Source organism: Ursus americanus, chromosome 15, assembly GCF_024610735.1.
Source record: "Ursus americanus isolate L20-20 chromosome 15, mUrsAme1.1.p, whole genome shotgun sequence".
In the NCBI taxonomy this organism is placed as follows: Eukaryota; Metazoa; Chordata; class Mammalia; order Carnivora; family Ursidae; genus Ursus; species Ursus americanus.
The window spans coordinates 36291097-36310221 of record NC_142141.1 but is presented as its reverse complement, the minus strand read 5'-3'; the positions used below and the strand labels follow the sequence as shown (position 1 = coordinate 36310221).

General features: G+C 40.9%; 1 protein-coding gene across 2 annotated transcripts in view; it reads left to right on the top strand.

Annotated features, from left to right (window-relative positions):
* Nucleotides 1–19125, top strand: part of WDR70 (WD repeat domain 70) — a 290352-nt gene that overhangs the window by 256276 nt on the left and 14951 nt on the right. For both annotated transcript variants that reach the window (XM_045787291.2, XM_087867918.1), the window contains 4 exons: nt 6695–6795; nt 8423–8502; nt 10497–10613; nt 13153–13315. In XM_045787291.2, the coding sequence (XP_045643247.1) occupies nt 6695–6795; nt 8423–8502; nt 10497–10613; nt 13153–13315 (461 nt within the window). The remainder of the gene's footprint in view (nt 1–6694; nt 6796–8422; nt 8503–10496; nt 10614–13152; nt 13316–19125) is intronic.

Sequence of the window (19125 nt, the reverse complement as noted above, 5' to 3'; positions counted from 1 at the left end):
TTTTTTTTTTCCCCGTATTTGATTGCTTTAGCCAGGATCTCCAGTACTATGTTGAATAAAAGTGGTGAGAGTGGACATCTTTGTCTTGTTCCTGATCTTAGGGGAAAAGCTCTCAGCTTTTCACCATTGAATATGATGTTAGCTGTGGGTTTTTCATGTATGGCCTTGGCCATCTTGAACTTGATGAACGAAGAAGGGTAAAGAGGCCTGGGTCTGCATAGATTAGATTGAGAGGCATGGCCTTAGGTAGTGTCTCTCAAGCTTTTTCTCAACCTGGTGCTCATAATGATAATGTGTGGTATAAACAGATAAGGGTACTTTTTGCTGTAACCGATTTGCCGAAGGCTCTAGTGCCCTACGCCCGTCTCAGGCCTGAGATCTCAGGCCTGAAGACTTGCCTGCAACCCATCCTGTGCCAACCAGTGGGAAGCTCCACTAGAATTTTGGGACTGTGCCTCCAGTAAGTGCTGCTTCTATGTGGATCACTGTGGTGTAGGGCCTCTGGGATTTTTGCCTTGTAGGATCCGCCATCAGTGTCTCTCATCCTGTGGACTTCAGCTTCCAGCCGCCTGTTTCCTGCTCCCAGACTGTCGTTAATAAGAATAATTACCAGATTTTGTTCAGTCATTATTTGTGCTTTCTTTTCCTTTGTGAATTCTTCTCAAATAAGTGGATTGGAGCAAACTAACATTTAGTGTTTTGAATTAGATGAAGAAAATTGTATTTAATTTTCTTACCCAAGAGACCTTCCATTTTCTCTGAGAACTTTTTGTTGTGATGAAATTCTTAAGGCATTTTTATTATCAGATACAGATGTGATTCATTTAGTGCCAAGGACAACTACCAGGTTTCAGATTTTTGCTGCTTTAGCAATTACCTTAATTTTAGAGCGTAGGCTATAAATGAAAAGATTTTAATAAATGAATTTTCCATGGCTTTGGTGGGAATTAATTTGATAACTAGGTGCTCATTTTTAAAAGTCATAATCCATACATCTGTATCAAATATTTATGGCAGGTATAGAGCAACACTTCCTTGTTTGGGTTTTCTGCAGCAGCCCCTACATTTATAGAAATGCTATGGCCTTCCCCCCCCACACACACAAGTGAGCTGCTATCAGGTTTATCAGAAAATTACTTGGGGCAGGAAAGGGGGAAGATTGAGAAGATTTCCAGAAAAGAATGGCAGTTGCTATGTGTTTGGCCCTGTGGTAGAACTTCCTTGGAGTTGGAGGAGGTGTGGAGGAAGAAGAAAGGATAGGTGTGTACTTAGAAAGAAGAGCAGAGAAAATGTCTGTCTTTAATTTTTTCCATTTGAGGGATGTCTCCATGGAGATAAGGTGGGTGTTGAGGAGTCTTAGTTATTGGAGACTGAGGCTTATTCACCAGGTTTGCTTCCTGAACTTTAGAGGGATGAAGCCAAGCCTCATGACCCATGCATGCTGCAGAATAATCCAAATTTGGAGAAATCATAGCTTTGGCAGGACAGGACAAATAGCCTAGAAAGGTATAAAGAATTCTCATCTTACTCTTCTACCTCCCTCGCTCAATATTTTAATGTAGAAAGCAGTTTTTCTTTCTGTGAAGTAGAACTTGGGCTTGTGAAAATTTGAAGAAAGTTCTTTCTCCAGTATTTTTCCATTTTCATCTGCCTTCTTTTTATTTATTTTGGACTCATATCTTGATCTATGATCTTAGCCTTGGAAATCAGCGCACACACAGCCATTCAGATGCAATGGATATTCCTGAATGTCCATGACCGTGAGGCTGCCTCTGTACAGGTCTGCAAAACTGTGACAGTCTCCTTCACAGACAGGTGTAAGGCTCCTTATTTGAAAATTCTGGAAAGTGCTTGTTCTCCCAAGGAATCGGTAGGTAGCTTATCCATTCTTGTACTATGTGACAAAAACCAAACATGAAAAAACCAGATGGAGTTTGGTTTACAGTGTGGCTCAGCAGCTGGGAAGAATCAGGAAATGGTGTTTCATCATAATCATGTTTAAGATATAAAATTATGAAGGATGTTAGGCTTCTTTTAGCATGTAAAGTAGAATAAGGGTGGTGTTTGGATATGTGCGTTACAGACCCCTAAGATATTATACAGGCATTGATTTCTTTTATAGTAACATTTATGACCTGGGTAGTAGTGAGCCTTTTCCTTTATGATTTTAGTTATACCATCTGCCTTTTAATATAAACTCTCAAGATTTCTACTTCTGGCTTAGGTGGGTTTAGAAATGATTTCAGATCTCCCACATCTCTCCTCCCCATCTTCTAAAATAGGACTTTGCATAATTAAGTAGTATCAGGGAATGAGCATTGGGGTTGGGAAAACCTCCCCACGGATCCCAGCTCCTTTCAGTATAAGTTGTGTGGCCTTAGGAAAGTTACCCACCCTCCCACAAGCCTCAGTTTCTTGTTCTTGTGAAATGAGGATATTACTAATTTTGCAGTATTGTTGCAAGGATTCAATTACTTTAAATAATATAAAATTCCAGATACCTAGTAGTTCCCTTTCCACCGTGTCCTAAAATATAAATTCATTTCTCTCATTGGTTTCCTTCTCCTCTATTTGCTTCCATGATTTCACTTAAAGTAAACCAGAAAAACCACAGAAATAAATTATTTGGAATTTTTTGTGGCCTTTTTACTTTTGCTAAGGGAGAATTCCAAAATTCCTGTTTTGGAATATCGACACTGCTGTTTGTACACAGTGCGCTCTTCTTCCCCAGCCCACACCCCTGTTTTTTCTTTGGTCTCTGCAGAGAAGAAAGATCTCTGTGTTAAGTACATTAAAGTCTTGTAATTCCTTCTTGTCATCTTGCTTATGATCTCCAGCCCCATTACCGTCTCTTTATGGCTGCTGCTGGAGCTAAGTACCTTTGGGGCAGATTGTGGTTACTCTGCACTGCCAAATTACAATGCTAAAATGAAGGTAGGCTTTGGTTTACAAGGCTACATCTAATTTTATGCTAAAATGGAGTTCAGCCTAGTTAGCTAGGGGAAGCCATTAGTGGACCCACATTGTTTTGGTAAGTTGAAGTAGATTAGGGTAGGAATAAAAATGCTTTATCAATTTAATTAAGCAAATCAGCGTATTAAAATACGCAGACTAATTTCAGAATCTAGTCCTTTGCACGTCAGTGGGCTTCTGCCATTTGAATCTCATGATACAGTGTGAAGGCTTTCTCTTAGATCCGGGTAGCTCTTGTGTCGTTTTCCTCTCTGGTCCTTCCACTCAGACGTGCTCAGGACCCTCTGTTTGCTGCGTTGCTCAGGAAATCTGTAGGTCTGACTGTGTCAACCTCCAGCCACAGACACACCTCCTCAAGAACAGAGTCTAAAGGAAGGCTCGGGTGGATGGTTGATGGAGTGAATGCACTCTAAGTAGTTATAGCTCATATGTCTTCAGATAGTTCCTTGGGTTTCTAGCAGGCACGTGTCCCATTGTTGTTAAGTAAAGCCCGGTATGTATGTTTGACAAGTTAGCGGCGTGGCAGCTCTGCTTGCTCCCCAGCCCTGCCGCTGTCTCAGAGATTGTTTGGTTTGGCAGATGGCCAGCTCTCTGCTATATGATGCATTTCCTTGACAGGACAAAGTGCGGAGCCGCATTAGCTGCAAAGTTTACAAAGGTTAGCTAAACACACACAATAAATATTAATAAACAAAAAAGGCCCACCCACCTTTGACTTTGAATTCTGTTTCTTCATTCCATGTTTTGGAATCCCTGTAGTATTTGATTAATAACCAGTCTTAGGGTAATTGAGCCTTAAGTGTCCTCTGCCTAAGTTAGACTGCTCACAGAGCCCTCATTGGCGGCTTTGGTGACTCATCGCCACAGTGGATGGAGCTCTGGAATGACTGTTTAGTTCAAGGGGTCTTATTTGCATTCCCCCAGCTTCCATGTGAAAAGGAGAGTAAATGTGCTTCTCCATGAGCTTTAAGCTAACCAGCCATGTATGTGTCTTAAGAGCTCTGGAGAGGAGAGGATATGAACAGGAATAGAGGTGCAGTGCCCTGAGTTTGGACTACCTAGAAAGCAATCAGGTCTTCGTCTGTTGGCTTGGGCAGTTGCCTCTCTCTAACATTTACACGCTCAGCATAGAGGGAGAGAGTAACAGTAACCTGCTGCCCCTGGAAACTGCCTATTTGGCTGGGTGTCTTGGAATTTACCAGGCCTTCATTGTGGATCCTTTCCAATTCTGCACCCTGCTCACTCGAAAACATATTTGAGAACCAGTAATCTTAGACTGCTTAGCCAGACCTCCAGAGAACCAAGGAAGAGAAATGACTTTAATACTATGTCCTTGAGATTGTCCTGGGGCTATTTGTGGGTGGCTGGGATTTCTGAAGGCCCTTGAAAGCCCCTCTTACTATTGTCCCTTGTTCTCTGTTTCATGCACATCCTTCTTTTTAGGACCACATTAGGAGGGAACGAACCCTGCTCGTTTGTAGGATACTTGAGTATGATAATCTAGAGAAATAAAATTATTCTCCATAGATAGTAATGATTTTAACTTGGGAAATTATCTCTAACTCCACTTAGCAAAGCAATCCATTTAGGCGTGGTGAACTCTGACTTTTAAGTCATTCCATCAACAAACATTTATTGAGCACCACACATTAATCTAGGCATTTGGGATACATTGCCACCCCAAACACACCAAGATCTCTGCCTATGTAGAAAATATGTTCACATCGGGGAAGCAGATAATAAGCATAATTAATGATAAATTATATATTATGTTAAAAGGTGATACATGCTTTTGAAAAATGAAAAAACAGAGTAGGGAAAGTTGTGCAGTGTGGTTTTAAATGGGGCAGTCTTGGCGTGATAACATGTAAGCATTGATTTGAAGGAGATGAGTATTGGCTCAGATGAACTTATTCTAGATAGGGTTTATGAAGTTAAGTTTGTGACTCTTCTCATGTTTCCTTATACCTGGCCATGACCATTTGGAAATTTCCAGTGGCCAAGGCATGGTTCTCAAATTAATCTCAGTGGCAGAGCACCCATAGTCAGGCTGTGTGTTGTAGATCATGAACTGTTGATGTACTTCATTCCATTTTACCAACCAATCACATTTTATAAGATAAAATGTATCTTCTATACTCATGCATTATAAAGTAGGTTTCACAAGCATATGTAAGAAATGAAAACCCTCCCCCCAAAACCAAACCATATATGATATACTGTTTTCAAGGATTTTTGTTAATATTCACTCACTACTGTGTGTTTTATCATCTTTTAGCACTTGCTAGTGGACACTGGGTAGCAGGCACCATAGATTTAAGAAAAATTGTGGAAAGAACACCTGAAATTGTAAAAACCTGCCCTTTGAACCTAATTTTACCCCCCCCCCCAACCGGGAAAACACGGCCACTCTGATTTGATTTTCTCAGTGCAGTATCTCAGCTGTCATCAGTGGTGCAGAGCTTAAGAAGCGCTCTTGTAGAATATTGTCAGATCAGAATTAGAAGTCCTGCACACTCTTACATTTCCTCTTCAGTTACTCCTGAATCTCAGAGTAGGATTTGTGGCCATATAACTATATGCATACTTCTTGCCAGTCAGGTGGGAGCCAGAATTTCTATCAAAAGGGATTGAGGAGATTCACAGATATTCTGTCTTAACAAAAGAGTGGGATGGTTAGGGAAAAGAAACCAGAGAAATTCAGCCTGAGATAGATTTGAAAGGCAGGAATTTTATTATTTTCATTTTACTCTTAGAACCTAATATAGCGGTATCTAATTGTACCCCTTTTCTCCTTAGTCCTTGTACGTTGCTTGGCACGTGATGGTTTTTAATCTTGAATTGGTGTTTCCACTCAATACTTGTCCTATCAGAGTGAGATCTGCAGAACCTAGCACATGGTGTCTCTGCCTACTGATTTCAGCTTTATCTTTTCCCCCCTTCATTCCATCCCTACTAAACCTCCCACCTTGGCCCTCTTACTGCAGACAAAAATTAAAAACAGGTTGTAGTTCTCACCGAGAACTCATTCTTTTCGACCCCAGAGCACCACTTCTTTTCCTTACCAGTAATGAATTCAAAGGATCATAACTTCCAGTGAACCTTCTCTTAAATAGTTTTTCATTCAGGTTAATGTCAAGTCTTTGTATGCTGTATCTCTGTTTTACTTCTGCTATTATCCTGCTGGTTTATCTCATAGATAGGGAGATATTTTTCAGTGCCTGCAAATATGTGTTGTTCCTGAAAAAGCTTTATGAGATTTGGACCTTTGTGAACTAAAAACAATAAGCACCTGGCTTCAATCTGCTGTCCAGAGGGACATATTGTGTGTATAAAAGCATGAAACACTGAAATCTAAATCTGCTTCAGTGGTAAGCAGAACCGAGTTATGTGGGTTTAGCATTTTGAGATGCCAGCCTCACATGGCAATGGAGCTGGGGAAAGCTAACTTTGTGGTTTCTAGGTTGTCAGGAGAAGAGAGGAGTGGTGTCAGGAAGGAACATCTTTTTCATTTTTAAAGGATATCACACATATGACAAGTGATGGAATAGAACCTAACCTCAGGGACACAACCTTATGGTTTAGGGGGAAAATGTCCTAAAAATTACAGGTAGCCATCAGGATGATATTCGGTTTAGTAAACTAGCTATCAAAGTACTAGCAGGATTTTTCCCATTTTTATCTGGCTTCTTTAGTTGATTACCATGCCTTTCCTTTTCAGAGTGTTGTCCGCTGCCTGTGGCATCCAAAGCTAAACCAGATCATGGTAGGAACTGGAAATGGATTGGCTAAAGTCTATTATGACCCCAACAAGAGCCAGAGGTATTTCATAAGTATTGCCTGTTTTAGATGGATGACAACAACTGGGGGGAGGGCTTCTTTCCCCACCCTGCTTTTCTTTATCTTTCCCTTTGATGGGGATCCACCCTTTTAGAAAATGCAGCTGGCACGGAGTAAAGCCTCAAACTCCTGGTATTGTACTTTAAAGAGGATTTGGATATTGCCCTTGATCCAGACAGAATTCAAAGTGAAAGTTTCCTGGGGATTTTCAGTACTTTGGCTGAAATGTTGAGTGCAAAGAAGGAAAAAGTCTTGCCCACTTTGCATACCACCCTGGACCTGGCATTAGCAGTGATACATGTAAGGGATTAACAAAGCAGGGAACTAACCACTTACAGGAAATGGAAACAGTCTGTTTTGTTCCCTTTCTGTTTGGGCTTTTATCAGGTAGTGGTTTGGATTTTGGGGGTTGTTCTCCGCCAAGGGGACAGCACAAATTAATTTCCTCTTCGACCCTATGCCCACCCCAAATGCTAGACTTAAACATCCCAATGTGTTTCAGAAGTCTGAAAACTCCACTGGAGGCTCCATCAGTTCCTCAATTATTTTCATTTTCTTTGGGCACAAAGGTGAACATTTGTCACAACCCCAAAAAAGGATGGTTTTGTTTCTCTCTTAAGTACTTGATTAGCTCTTTCTTTAGAGTAAACCTTGGTTAGCTAGTATTAAAGTTCACATGCTAAATTCATTGGGGTCCCCCATAAACCTATTTTGAGGTCCCCCATCCTTTTTGGGGAAAGGAAACTCCTCCTCTATTAATGAATACTCATTGTTGTAATTTGGATCTGAATAGAAGCAGACAGTCCTGTTTTCCCTTGGAACTTTGTGGACTAGCGTTGGAACCCTTGGCGTATAAAATAAAGTTTTTATTGTGTTTAAGAACAAATAGGATTTTGTTTGTTTTTTAATAAAGAAATTGAAAATGCTAATGTAATTAGAATGAGGGAGTGTCTGTTTCACTTGAGAAAACGATGAGCCCCATTTGATAGCACCCATTTGGAAGCTACTATGTTTGGAATCTTGAAGAAATTTTTTTATTTGTATTTGCTCCTCCTGAGAGGGATAGCTCATATTGCTAAGGAGAAGTGAAATGTTCTAATCAGACTTTTGGTTTAATCCCACACATTCTTGGGCAGTTGCCCCGTGGCAACACTGCCAAGCCGACTCAGTTCCAGACACTTGTACTCTTACATTTGAGATGTGGACAAATGCCACTTGGGGTGTAGACCACCCAGGTTGCTTTCATCTGAGAATAAAATAAAACTTGAACCCTGTGACCTTCAGGGTGAAAAGGTTGGTTAATTTTATTTATATCTCTCTCAGATCTTAAATTTTTAAGTTATTTCTATAGATTTTTTAAACTAGTGTTCTGTGGCCCAGTTACCTCTTCAACCCTTTCACTCAGTAGTAACCACTGACTGACAGACTTGCTTTCCCATAAATTTAATCCCTTATCACCAAGGCCCCTTCTGTTGCCATCCCTTAGAAAGTCAAGGACTTGGCGAGATGGTGTGCACAGAGTGTGTTCCTGAAAGTATCTAATGCTTTTGACGTGACTTTCTGTTTACAAGACCAAGTAAAGAAAATAATGTGCTTTTACCCGCCCCAGGGGAGCAAAATTATGTGTGGTTAAAACCCAGCGGAAGGCAAAACAAGCCGAGACTCTAACCCAGGACTACATCATCACCCGTAAGTTGTTAGCATGGTCTCTCCATCGTCTCTCCCTTCTACTGTAGTGTGGTGTTGATCTCATAGCTTTAGAGACAGAAAAAGTCTTCAGAGTCCAGGCATATATTACAAAATACCATGTGGACAGGACTGCGAGTCATGTAACAGCTAACCGCTTTAGCTTCTGTGACTCATCACAGAGACAGGGTAATTTCATGTAACTTTCAACCCAAAAGGGAAAAGCCTATTTGAGCCTAATGCATTACTCCATAGCAGCCTTTTAAAGAATAACAATCTGTTCTAAGAATAAACAAGAACGAATGCTGGTCTTGGAATCAGGAGACCTGAATTTGTCCAGTTCTACCAGTGACTTGCAGTGTGATGTTGAACAACTGAACTTTATCAGGAGAGGGAGGAGACTAGGTGAAAGGTTTCTTTCAGCTCTCTCTGAGACTGACAATAGATTCAGAGACATTTAGATACACAATGAACTACCTGGGGTACCAGAAATCTTACCAGAATGAGCACCTTCTCTCAGGTTTGTCACACAACCTTGTCAACCTGGCGGATTTGTGTTGCTCCGAGCCAGGGCCTCAGACCTGTCACAGGTCATGGCTAGGAAGGACATCTTGGCTGCAGTAGCAGTTGTGATGAGCAGATGCCCTGTGGACTTTATCAGGGCCTTGGTCTAAAGCCCAGGGGGCGCTGTACTGCTGGGTTTTTCTCCCTGGTGGTGGGTCTCCTATAAGACCAAGTCCCTTGGAGCTTATGATCGGTAAGGAGATCCCGTGACACTTTTTGCAAGAGTAGAAGTGTTAAAGTCAGTGTCACAACCAGTCTAGCTCATGTAATTACATGCGGCCTACTTAAATTCCTCCAGTCGTTTGAAGTGAAAAGCTATTTTTCCCCCTCCTAAAAATACTGTTGTGTCGTGTTGCCCAACAGAGTGACGGGTGGCTGTGTTTCTCAGCTCCCCTGACTCAAGGCAGGCAAGTTTTACTGGTGAGTGAGATGGTCCTGGCCCCAGCTGGTGGTGCTAGGGGGAGGGGGATACTGGAAGAGTTTTTGAGGTATTTTAGACATTTCTGCTGTTCATATTATAAATTCCCTTTGAACCCCTCTTAATCCGTTTCCTTCCCTCCCCTCCTCCCCTGGAAAAACGTTTTCTCTTTTGAAGGATATTTTACTCAGCATGTAAGGATCCAAAGAAATTGTTCTAATACGGTTTTTGGTCAAAAAAAGGTCATTATTTAATTTTTTCCCCAATCACCTTCCTGCTCTCCTGCAGAATATCACTGTTTCCCTTTTACGTTCATATACTCTTTTATATTATAAAATTGAATTCTGACATTGAGTGAACAACCAATAGCAACTGGACAAATACTACTCTGATTCTTCTCCTTTTGTTTTGTCCACCATATAGAAGTAGGGAAAAGTCCCCATCAAGTCACCATGTCAGGAGATCTGGGAACCCCCGTGCATTCAGGGCAACCTTTATCCCAGTTTCAGGGGGAGAAGTGCTTCTCCCTTCCGGTTACTCAGTGTTGTCAACTCCTCCTGAGAGGTGGTCACATTTCAGAAACGTGTGAAGTGATTCCAGTGTTGGTGAGGCGTCCGAGGAGACGTCAGGACTGACAGGCAAGCTGCTGGCATCATTCACATTTGGGTCCTGTAAGAAAAAAATAGGAAGCAGTCCCATTAAGTGTTTCATTTCAAAACCACAAAAATTAGGGTTAACTGCTGCCCATGGTTTGGGCGATGGGGAGCCTCACCAGTGTTTCCGTGACAGTATTTGACAGGATTTCCTGAGTGCTGTTAGTTGCCAGGAGAGGTGAACAATGAGTCTGGTCTCAGACAAAATTGGCTAATTGGTTACAGTAAGACTGTCTTTTATTATTAGATGAAGGCTGTCATTATGACTTCCATTTCATCTTCAAGTTAGTCATGCTTCAGCTATGTTTTTGGATGGAAGGGTTATTATTATAATAAAATTTTTCAAATGTGACTTCTCGTAGCTCATGCCTTGCCTATGTTCCGTGAGCCCCGCCAACGGAGTACAAGGAAACAGCTGGAGAAGGACAGACTGGATCCCCTGAAGTCGCACAAACCCGAACCTCCTGTGGCAGGCCCAGGTGACTGTGATCTCTCTAGCTTGTGACCTGCAAAGGGGGTGGAGGGGTAAGGTGGGGTCACTGATAGAGAATTGGGAAGATCCTTTGCTCCTGGATGCTGCTTTGTCTCCAGAGAGATTTTACTACATAGTGGTTTTCAAACATTTTCTTTTGAGCATCAGAACTTTTTTGCTTAAAGGATGCAGAATCCTGGTGCATAAAACTGATAAAAATGGAGCTGCTGTGCTAACATAGAGAGGAAGCCTGGACCCCTTTCTGCTCAGTCTCTAACTTGAGCCCTTCTAGGTGATCTTGGTGGAACTCTAGGGCTCCTGGAACCCAGTGTTAAAACTTCATATACAACATTTGGGTACTTTGACCAGAATCCAGGCTGGATTAGATTTCACATTAGGGAAAAGTGGCCATCATTTTGTTCTGTGTTGATAAAATGGAGCTGCCCATTCCCCTAGAGGATAAATAAAAGTCCTTAGAGTTTTTAAGAAAGTAGGTACCCCCCCCCCAAAAAAAAGGGGAGAATGAAAGTAGGTACCAGAAGATAGCGAGGCAGCATTGGCCATCATACAACACATGCATTTACTAGAATCCCATTTTACTAGTTATCACTTGTGTGGTTTCCGTTTTCCTAGGCTCCTAAGCCTATAGCTTTTGACTTTGTTCATTCATCCTGAACCTCAGTTCTGGGCCTACATCTGCTTGGCCTGCCCCTTCAGCCTTGAAAACATTTCACATCTCTATCTTAACATTTTTTTTTTCATTTTCTCTGCCACCATTCTAAATCAAAGTTCCTAAATAATATTCTTACCTGGATTATTGAAAAGCCCTTCTAATTAGGTGCCTTATCTCAAGTCATTCTCTTTCCTTCCCACCCTGTCTCCATCCATCTTCTACACAGCTTTTATTTCCAGCTCCTCTGGCTTCCATACTGCTACTGCCCCCAAATCTTATAAGCTCCCTACTGTCCGTTTGCATTTCCAGAGAATCATTCTCTGCAGTCTGACTCTAACCCACTTTTGAGCATCCCACGTCACTTCTCTCCTCCTCTGATCTTCTGATATGACTGTCAGTTCACCCCTGCCTGCAAATGCCCATTGCATTGTCCTCTTTCTGTACGTTTGTTCTGAAACCATTCTGCTCATTCTGAAAATGACCTCTGCCTTCAGAGCTTTTTCAAATTGGATCCCTCTCTTCCTAAAGAGCTCCCCAACCACCCCAGCCTGAAGAGCTCTCTCTTTCCTCTAAGTACTATAATAGTTACTGGCCACACAAATTCTTTCACAAGTAATTATTTCTTGTCTTATTTAGTCTCTTCTCATCTTGATTTATAGAATTAATCTTATAGCACAATTTGGCTTTTCGTGTGTGTATGTGTGTGTGTGTGTGTTTAATCTTCCTAAAAAGTCATAAATTTGGGGGACACCTGGGTGACTCAGTTGGTGAAGTGTCTGCCTGCTGCTCAGGTCATGATCCCAGGGTCCTGGAATCAAGCCCCATATCAAGCTTCCCTGCTCAGCAGGAGGCCTGCTTCTCCCTCTCCCTCTGCCGCTCCCCCTGCTTGTGCTTTCTCTCTCTCTCTGACAAATAAATTAATAAAATCTTAAAAAAAAAAAAGTCATACATTTTTGAGTACCAGGCACCAGACTAGCTGTTGGGGATCCAGCAGGGAGCAAATCCCTGCCCTTACGGAGCTTTCTGTCTACTAGAGCAGTTCCAGTACCATAAAATAATGTGAATCAGTGTATTCAGCTTGTTTGTTTTTCCTGCTACAAGGCACTTGGAAGATGGAAAGCCCTAAGATATATTTGTTTAAAACTAAAATAGGCATCTAACAAATATAGGTTAATTTTTTAAAATATTATTTATTTGAGAGAGAGAGAAAGAGAGTGCGCAAGTCGGGGGGAAGGGGCAGAGGGAGAGAATCCTGAAGCAGACTCCCTGCTGAGCGCAAGTTCGCCTAGGAGCTCCCTCCCAGAACACTGAGATCATGATCCGAGCCGAAATCCAGAGTCAGCCACTTGACCAACTGAGCCATCCAGATGCCCCAGTATTGGTTATTTATATTAATTGAATTTCAAGTGTTCATGCCCAAGGAATCTTTTCAAGGCCTATATATGGCAAAGTATTTGTAATTCTTCCATGCATTTATATCACTGTGTAGATTAAACAGCTAAGACATATCAAAAAACATCTCCATTTAAAAATGTTATGGGGAAGTTAAGGTTTGGTGATTTCCTCCTTTGGTTGTGATGATGATAAATGAAAGCTGAAGGGATGATACTGAAGTCCTCTTGAGACTTGTGTGCTTCAAGCCAAGATCTGAAGAAGCCCCAGAGTGCTCAAAACCTTGATTCCATAGGGAATGACAAAAATTGGGTAAACCTGAAGTTCTGGCCTCACTCTTGTTGCTCATTTCACCTGCCACCTTGGAACCTAGCATTGAAGGATTCTCAACCTTTTCAGGTAAGTACAGGGTGTGCAAGGTTATACTTCTATATTGTCATGCTCATTCCAGTTCTGATTTGTGTTTTTTTCTTGGAAACAGGTCGTGGCGGCCGGGTTGGAACCCACGGGGGCACTCTGTCGTCATACATTGTGAAGAACATTGCTTTGGACAAAACTGATGACAGCAATCCCCGGGAAGCCATTCTGCGGCATGCTAAAGCAGCCGAAGACAACCCGTATTGGGTTTCTCCAGCATATTCTAAGTAAGGAAAAAGCCTTTTAAAATAGAAAAATTATTATGTTTAATGAATTGGAAAGAATGTAACAATGGCTACTTTGAAGTTCTAACTCTCCATTTCTTGTTTTATTCTTGAGCATGAAAAATAAGCCAAGTAGTCACAGTTCAGAACCTAGGCATTTGTTTGTATCTTAGGACTCTAAAATGGTGAATTTTTACAGTAGGTAAATTCCATCAGTTAATGGCCTAGTGTAAACCTATTATGTGAAGCCCATTCTACCTCTGACGAAGAAAGGAAGAGCACTACCCGTATGCGTTATCTTAGTTGAAGAGGGTTAAAAGCAGAAGAAGAGGAGCGGTTTGTAGGTCTGTCATTAAGAACTGCTTTTCATTTGCAGAGCTGTGTATGTAAGTAACACGTACATAGGCAGAGTGGAGCCTGCGGCGCAGATTCCCTCAAGTAGCTCAACATGGGTGAACATGTAGTGGTTCTTACAGCCTCCAAACCAGGTACATTTACACTAGAGAAAGGTGGTGTTGTAGAATTTTTGGATTCTTAATCTTTCATTTTAAACTAATTTTAGACTTACAGAAAAATTGCAAAAACAATACAGAGTTCATGTATACGCTTCACCTAACTTCCCCTAATGTTAACACCTTACAAAACCACAGTACAATTACTTAGCAATGCCAGGAAGTCGACGTTGCTACGATATTGTTGATGAAGCTACAAACCTTATTTGATTTTCCCCAGTTTATCTACTGATGTCTTTTCTCTGTTCCGGGATCCTGTCCAGGATCCCATGTTACGTTTAGTTGTTGCTTCTCCTTAATTTCATCCAATCTCAACAGTCTTCTAGAGTTCCTTCTCTTTCATGATCTTGACACTCTCAGTGAACACTGCTCTGTTATTTTGTACACCTCTCTCAGTTTGGGTTTATCTGATATTTCTCACAATTGGAATGAAACTGTGCATTTTTGGCAAAAATGACCCAGGACTGATGCTGTATCCTTTTTGGTGCCTCATATCAAGGATGCCATATCAGGATGTCTTACAACTGGTGATGCTGACCTTGGTCACCTGGTTAAGGTGGTGTCTGCCAAGTTTCTCCACTGTAAAGTTACTGTCCATTTTGAGTTAATAAGTTATTTGGGGGTAATATCTTTTATGACTATGCAAATTCTGCCTCTCTTTAAACTTTGGCTCTCTAATTTTATTACCCGTGGGTAGTTTGCCTGCTGCAATTATGACTGTGGTGTTTGCCGAGTGGTGATTTTCTGTTTTTTTTTCTTTCTTCCACATTTATTAATTGGAGTTCTAAAAGGAAGAATCACCCTTCTTCCACATTTACTTATTTTTCAAGAATTTTTTGTATCAGTATGGACTCAAATACTTTATGGGTTAAAACCCAATACTATCATTATTTAGTTTTTTTGCTCAAATTGTCCCAGCTTTGGCCAAGAAAAATCTCCTTTGGAATAACTCCTGTCTTCTTTCGATAGGTGCCTCTATTTTTTTTGAGCACTTCCTTATTTTCTGATACCGTAGATGTGCCAGAGTCATCTTTGTTTTCTTCCCCCAGTCCTGGAACCAACTACTTCTTCAAGGAGCCTAGGTTTCTTTTATTTGAGAACGGCGTTTAGAAACCAAGACATTGGTACTCGATGTGCCCATTGCTACTGAAGTAGCATTGCTTTTAGATCCTCTGTTAGGGCTTCTTAGCTGACAAAACTTGGAAATACACACACACACACACACACACACACACACACACACACACACACACTAACCTGTGCTTCAACACACATACACCTATGTATACACACACACACACACACACACACACACATCTCTATTTATATTTTAAAAACTATGAGTTTATACTGATGCCTCTGATTTCAATCCTATACCTCTGGTTTCATTTTACCTTTCTCCTTCCTGTATTTTTAACCTCTTTCTCCAAAAATGAAAAACCCAGCTCTCATTACTGACAATATATTTACTTATTCACTTCTAGTATACATATAAAGTAGTTTCAGAATTGCCGACTCATACACCTGGGAGAAATATTTTCCCTAACTAGGATTTGTGTAGTTTTGTTGGTTTGGTTTGGTCTGGTTTGGTTTGGTTTGGTCTGGTCCTTTTAGCCTTACAGTATGTGGTCAAGAGACTGGTTTTCATAGTTACTTGGATGAGATATTTTCTTCTCCACTCCTGTCAGAGTGGTTATGTAGTTCATTTGAAATGCAGTTAGCGTCATTTGTTAGTGTGCATTCCTTTTTTGGGTTTCCCCTATGTTCTAGGTGTGTGTAGGATATGCAAAATATTACTCTAGTGCTAGGAGTCAGGGTCTGAAAAAAGCCTTGCTTTTCCTCTCTGTTCCCTCATTCCCATGCCCCGCTTCTCTCGGTCCCTTCCCCACTCACCCCCACAGGTAGCCTACCTATCTCTTTGGTTTCTGGTTTACCTCACCTGTAGGTTTCTTGCACAAGTGAACGGATTTGTAAGTATTTTTTCTACCCTCTCATTTCTTACATGAAGGATAACATAATATAAATGCCCTTTTGGGATTTCCTTTTTTTTTAAACTTAGGATTATGCCCTAGAAATCATTCTACATCAGTTCATAGAGCTCCTTCTCGTTCTTTTTCACTGCTGCATAGTACTCCATTGTATGGCCATATCATGGCTTAGTCAACCACTCTCCTATGAGTGGATATTTACGTTGTTCCAGTATTTTGCAATTTCTTTTTTTTTTTTTTAATTACTTGAAGCCTTTTTTTTTTTTTAAGATTTTATTTATTTATGTGACAGACAGCCAGCAAGAGAGGGAACACAGCAGGGGAGTGGGAGAGGAAGAAGCAGGCTCCCAGCGGAGGAGCCCGATGTGGGACTCGATCCCGGAACGCCGGGATCACGCCCTGAGCCGAAGGCAGACACTTAACGACTGTGCTACCCAGGCACCCCCAGTATTTTGCAATTTCTAACAGTGCTATAGTGAATAAACTTGTGCATATGTATTTTTGTATCATTGGAGTTATAGTCAGGTTTTTTCTTGATGTATTTATGTATTATTAAATTTTTCTTTTAAATTATGAGAAAGCTGGACCCTGATCACTTTTCAGAACATTAATATGCTGGAAGAAAATCACTTATGAACCAACTCAACGGACATGTTATACCAGTGTCAGTTCTCTATCTGCTAATCATTATGAGCTACTTTGCATAAAAGAAAACCACATTGTTTTAGCTTGGGTTCCTTAGAAGTAGATCCTGAGAAAAAGATTCATATAAAGATTCTTATTATTACTAGGAAGTTTTATAATTAGGATGCTTTATTATTAGGATGCTTATTAGGAAGCATCCATAGAGAAAACCAATAGGGGTGTGGAGAAGTGTAATGAAGCCAAGTAAGGGTGTATCAGGCAAAGTTTCAGGGAGGTCCACTTTGGCTCAGTCTGCACGGTAACCCTGAAGACTCTGGTCAGAGGCATGGTAACTGGAGTACTTATACTCTCCAGTATCTATTGATCCTTGCTAATGGCTGGAGATGGGGGTGGGGGAGACATTCCCAGGTACTTCCAGCTTTCCAGGGCTTTAGCAACCTGCTGACAGCCCTCTGACAAAGAGACATAGCTGCTGCTGTTGTGAGTGAAAGCACCCCACACAGAAATGCTCAAGAGATTTGCGGGTCTCTGGTGGGGAGCGCAGCATCCTCTGCTGTCCATGTCACAGAACAGACTTGACTCCGTAATGTCAATGGTGGTTGTTCACAGTGTGTACTAATAACCAGACAGTACAGATGGAACATCTCTGAACAATTAGTTGGATAATATTACAACAGCTAAGAGGGTCATATCAAGGCTGGCCAGCTAACTAGTGTGCATTTAGCCTTCTTTTGTGTAGCGTTTGTGTGTGTATAAGCTAATGTATGTCAGCACATCATTGGCAGTCAGATAAGCTTATAGACTGTGCCTCTGTTGACACTTCTGTTTTTAATGGAGCCATTATTTTCTATTACTATTAGGGGTTTTTAATACTTAAAGAAACTTGTTTAGAAACATACAAAAAAATTAGCTGAGGAAAGAAGAAGAAACAGAGCCATGTTTTAAAATTTGCTAAACATAGTAAGCATCATTTGGAGAAAAATTTGGCACTATCTATACAAGTTTAAAATGCAAATACCCTTTGACTTGGCAATTCTATTTCCAGAAGTTTTGCACATGTGGGCAAATATGTATGTCCAAAGATACTAAGTTCGGTATTGTTTATGAAAGCAGAAGACTGAAAACAATGTAAAGCCTTTCAATGATGTATTGTTTCAGAAAAGTACAACACATCCATATAATTAAAGATAACAAGAAAATATAAAGAATGAGCTAGATATATATATGGATATGGATGTGTCCCAGTCTCCTTAAATAAAAGACCAACAAGCAAAAACAGAAACCAGATTGCAAAACATGCTGTCTGTATACCTGTGTTTTAACACAGTAGATGTACCTACACACATATCTGATCATTTAAACACGGACTTCCTCTGGGAGAAAATACAAGAAATGTGGGTGGTGGGTATCTTTTAAGTAGGAGAACAAAGGAGTGGGGAGAGGGGAGGGGGGCGGGGTGGGAGGCGAGAAGTGAAAGGGGCCTTCCATAGTCTGCCCATTAGCACTACTGGATTTTTTTCACTGTGCATGTATTCCTTAAAATCTCAGACATGAAAATTACATATGATATTTAGGTTAGAACCTCATCAAAATAATTAGTTGTTAGAAGTTTGAACGATAGTCTGGAAGGTCTAAGGCCAGCTTCCTGGCCTGGGTTCTAGCAAGGACTTACTATCCAGTAGGTTCTGAAAGTTATCTTCTCAGTCTCTAATTCTCTTCAATGGTAAGTAAGGTCTTTGGCAACTTCCTATCAATTATATATTGTTAATATCACCCAATAATCAGCGGTATTATTTCAGTATTTATGGAAATACCTCAGTAATTTACTTTGCATGTAAACACACACAAACCTGTTTGGAGCAGTTTGCTATCAAATGTATTTTAATGTAGCAGATTTAGGAATTTTTTCTTTCTTGAGTTATGTTTTGTTAGGAAGGCCTCTGCATTCAAGATAATTCTTCAGGTTCTCCCATCTTTCCATTAATACCTTTTTTTTTTAAGAGTTAAATCTTTTATTCCCCTGAAATTATTTTAGTGAAGGGAGTGAGAAAGGTATATTCGTTTCCTGTGGCCACTGGAACAAATTGCCACAAACACAGTGGCCTGAAAAGCAGAAATGAATTCTCTCACAGTTCTGGAGGCCAGAAGTCTGAAATCAAGGTGTCATGGGAGCCACACTCCATATGGAGGCTCTGGGAAATTGTTCCAGTCCTCTGCTAGCTTCTGGAGGTTGCTGGCTAGCTTGGCTCAGAGCCACATTATCCCAGGCTCTTCTCAGTCCTCGCTTTGCCTTGTGCTTTATGTTGGTCTCCTCTTCTCTCTTACAAGGATAGCCATGACGTTATTTGGGGACCACCCAAGATAATCCAGGATTATCTCCCCATCTTAAAATCCTTGGTCACATCTGCAAAGACCTTTTTTCCAAATAAGGTCATATTCACAGCTTCCAGGGATTTAAGGTAGATATTTCAGCCTACCACAATAGAGCTCCAATTTAATTTTTTCCTGTGGTTAGTTAGTTGCTGTAACACTTTTTAATTGGATAATCTAGTTTTCCTCATTGAATTGAAACCACATCGTTACACACGCTGCACTTCCATATGAATTTGAACCCATTTCTGGGCTCTTTGTTGTGCTCTATTTTTTGGTCTATTCAAGTAGCAGTATC